Genomic DNA, 3,289 nt, shown 5'->3' on the forward strand with positions numbered 1-3,289 from the left:
TCATCTCACAGATGTATCCCAGTGGGAGGGTTTAGACTGGGCAGCTGCAATGCCTGTATGGTGGCACTGCACTCCTTGGCTGTTTGTTCCAGCCTCGAACGATGGGTAACCAAGAGCTCCTCTCTGAGGTATCAGGCACAATGACATCATATTTTGCAGTGGAACAAACACAACATGGTATGGATGGAATACTGCAGAGCTTGCAGACATCCTTCCAGAAATGTTTATGCCTTAATCCACTGGAATTCACCATAAAATGGCTTGTAAAGGCAATATGCTATCTAAGCAGCCTCTCCAGTTCTAGGAAACAGATGTAAAACAACTGGTCCTAGAATGGAAAAAAAGGGTAAGGTAAGCCTTAATTATGTTTTGACTGAACACAACCAAGAAAAAAATGAATCAGAGGAAAACAATCTTGACCCAAAAGGAGCTGCAAAAGCAAACGCTGAAGCACGTGGGTCTGAGGTTGGGTGGGGAAAGGAGCTGTCAGAAATTCTGACAATATGTTTGTAGAAGGCTATTGTTTAATCTCTGCCCTAAGAGCTGATCGATGGTCTAACAGATGAAAATTTGTTTCCCTTTAGAGGCTTGTTCTTTCAAAATGAGAATTTTAAGTGCACAGTGTTCTGACCTAAAATATTTCAATTCTAGCCTCAATTCCTATGCCAGCAGGGATTATGAGATCATGCTGTCTGTCAACTCCTCTTTCGTCCATCTGTTCCCTTCCTCCTTTCCTTGATAACTTCTGAACCTTCTGGCTAATTTTCACCAAATTTGACAAAGCACAGATAGAATGGAGGCTGCAATTAGTAATCCATGATGAAAACTTTCATGGAAATTCCATGTCTGGGTAGAAAGAAAAATAAACAATTTCGCATTGAACATGGCCAAATTGAGCTCTTCCCTGTTTTCAAGAGGTGGCCACTGGCCAGCATGGACATAACTCCAAACCTGCTACAGGATGAGTATGTAGTGCTGCTTGCCCAGGTAAACAGATGGGGACATAGGTTTTGGGAAAGGCCACAAAGGAGGTGGGACATCGTAGCCATGTGAGTCTGGTAAGAGGGAGACGAACTAGTCACACAGGGATCTGAAGGCATTAGTTGCAGCAATCCAGGCAGACAATTTGATAGACAAAAGACAGGCAAACTTTTATCAGATGTATTTTCTTTCATCTAGGATGTGGACTTCATTGGCAGAGCTGAATTTGGACAGCAGAATTTTAGGAATTTTTCTAGGTGTTTAGAATTTGCTTTTACTCAGGCATTTTTTTACATGAGTAACACTGATATTTATGGAAAAAAACCCAAACCCCAAACCACAATACTGTGAAGCACAAGTCTGCAAAATACCGCTGTAGGAGAAGTTGATTTTAGTGCAAGTAACTAACTGAACTGAAACAGCAGGGCCTTACGAAATAAGCTGGTGAATGCTTTTGTTCCTTCCCCACCAGACAGACACAATGCACTCTATCTGCAAGATGATTTGAAAACCTCAGCCAGCCTAAATTGCAGCTGCATATCATGCTGTAATCTGATGGGGAGGAATCCAACACGACAGCTCTTTTTACCCATGAGAACTCACTGCCAGGTCAGGGTTTAGTCTAAAAATGTCTTGCACAGACCACATTATACCAGAAATCAACATTCTGCACTTTGCAAGTGATACAGGTGCTGATTTTGATCAAGAAAACCTAATGTGAGCTTGTCTTAGCTGTGCTGAGCTGCAAGGTTGCTCATTTCCCTGTGTTGATTCCTTTCAACAATTGCATTAAGGGAGACCAGAGAAGCTGCACATTTAGGACAAGTAGTGGGAGGGCTCAACCACCCACATACGGACTGGGTCAATGCCTCATCAGGGTGAATTGTAGAGATAATATTTCTGGATACAATAAATTATTTCTTTCTAGAAAAGCCAGCCCTATGAACTACAAGAAAAAGAAATGCCATTCTGAATTTAGTCTTTAGCAGTGCAGAGGATCTAATTCAAGAGCTATTAGTGGGTGAGCTGCTCAATAGTAGCAACCACAATATAATTAAACTTAACACCAAGATGAATGCAAGACAAATAAAGCAAACAGATAGTCAATTTTAAGAAAATGACCTATACAAAAATGGGGGGAAATGCCAAAAAAAGCCCCTAAATGAGCAGTTTGAAACCAAGAAGCCTGCAAACACCCAGACGGCTTAAAAATACAGTTCTAGAAGCCAAGGTAAAATGTCTGACATAAATAGAAAAATGTGCCACAAACCTTCCCCCCCTTGCATGACTCAATGAGAAACTTAAGGAGGCTATTGCAAGGCACATGGGGAAGCCCAGGAAAACGTGGCATGTGAAATGTAAACAGGAAGTGAAGATGGCTAAACTCAAGGAGTGGCTCATAAAGGATGCTCGACGTGTTAGTGACAAGTTTACATGATGCTCGTCTGAGAACCAGCCTTTGCAATGCAGAGGTCCTGCAATCTGTGTCGAGAGCTTCCTGGTGACTTCACGGGCAGCGGCAGCCAAAAAGCCAAGAAAACAGGGAGCATTGTAAGGACAGGCACTGGAAATGAGGATTCTGTATAAAACCTTGGTACACCCATGGCTTGACGACTCTGTGCACTCTCGTCTCTGCACCCTGAGCAAGGCACGGCGATGCTGTAAAAGGTTCAGAGAGACATTGGGAACAATGTGGGGAATGGAGCACTGGCTCTACAGAGAGGACAAAGCTGAAGAACATGTACTGATGGCTTGTAAATTGCCATGAATACCACGGGTAAGGTACGTGCAGAGGCGGCATTGACCAGATCCTGAAATACTAGTGCCAGGAATCTTTTGATGGGTTTTAGAGAGAGCTAAAAAAACAATTAATAAAGTGTCTTTTCAAACAGCACGTAGTGATGGTCTGGGATGTTGTCTTGTGAAGTTTTTGGGGGATGTCAGCATGTCCAAAAAGGCACCTGGCAAATCCATGGACATAAAAGCCCACGTGGACTAAGCAGCCCATGAAAAGACTAAGCAGGGGTGAAAACCAGCAACACAGCAGCACTGGGTGCGGATGGCCGAAGTGGCCCCCGTTGGCCATGTCTGGGCTTCAGGGAGGCATAGCGGTCAGAGCTGGGCGAGATCAATTGCACTCAGGCCTGCACCCTCCTCCCTCTCCCGTGTGCTAGGCAAGGGAAACGGGCAGCAAGGGCCGCCCGGAGCTGAGGGGGCGGACCTGAGGGGACAGGACAAGGGCCGCGGGGAGCTGAGGGGACGGGACAAAGTCATCGGGCCCCAAGCGACCGCCCTGAGGCGAAGCGCG

General features: G+C 45.0%; 1 protein-coding gene across 1 annotated transcript in view; it reads left to right on the forward strand.

Moving 5' to 3' along the window:
- The first annotated feature begins 933 nt into the window (after nucleotides 1–933).
- The window catches only part of POLN (DNA polymerase nu), a 103,225-nt gene continuing 100,869 nt past the window's right edge, over nucleotides 934–3,289 (forward strand). Inside the window, exon 1 of the mRNA XM_008645092.2 lies at nucleotides 934–987. Coding sequence (XP_008643314.2) covers nucleotides 934–987 — 54 coding nt within the window. The remainder of the gene's footprint in view (nucleotides 988–3,289) is intronic.

This window comes from Corvus brachyrhynchos, unplaced genomic scaffold, assembly GCF_000691975.1.
Source record: "Corvus brachyrhynchos isolate BGI_N302 unplaced genomic scaffold, ASM69197v1 scaffold80, whole genome shotgun sequence".
NCBI classification, from domain to species: Eukaryota; Metazoa; Chordata; class Aves; order Passeriformes; family Corvidae; genus Corvus; species Corvus brachyrhynchos.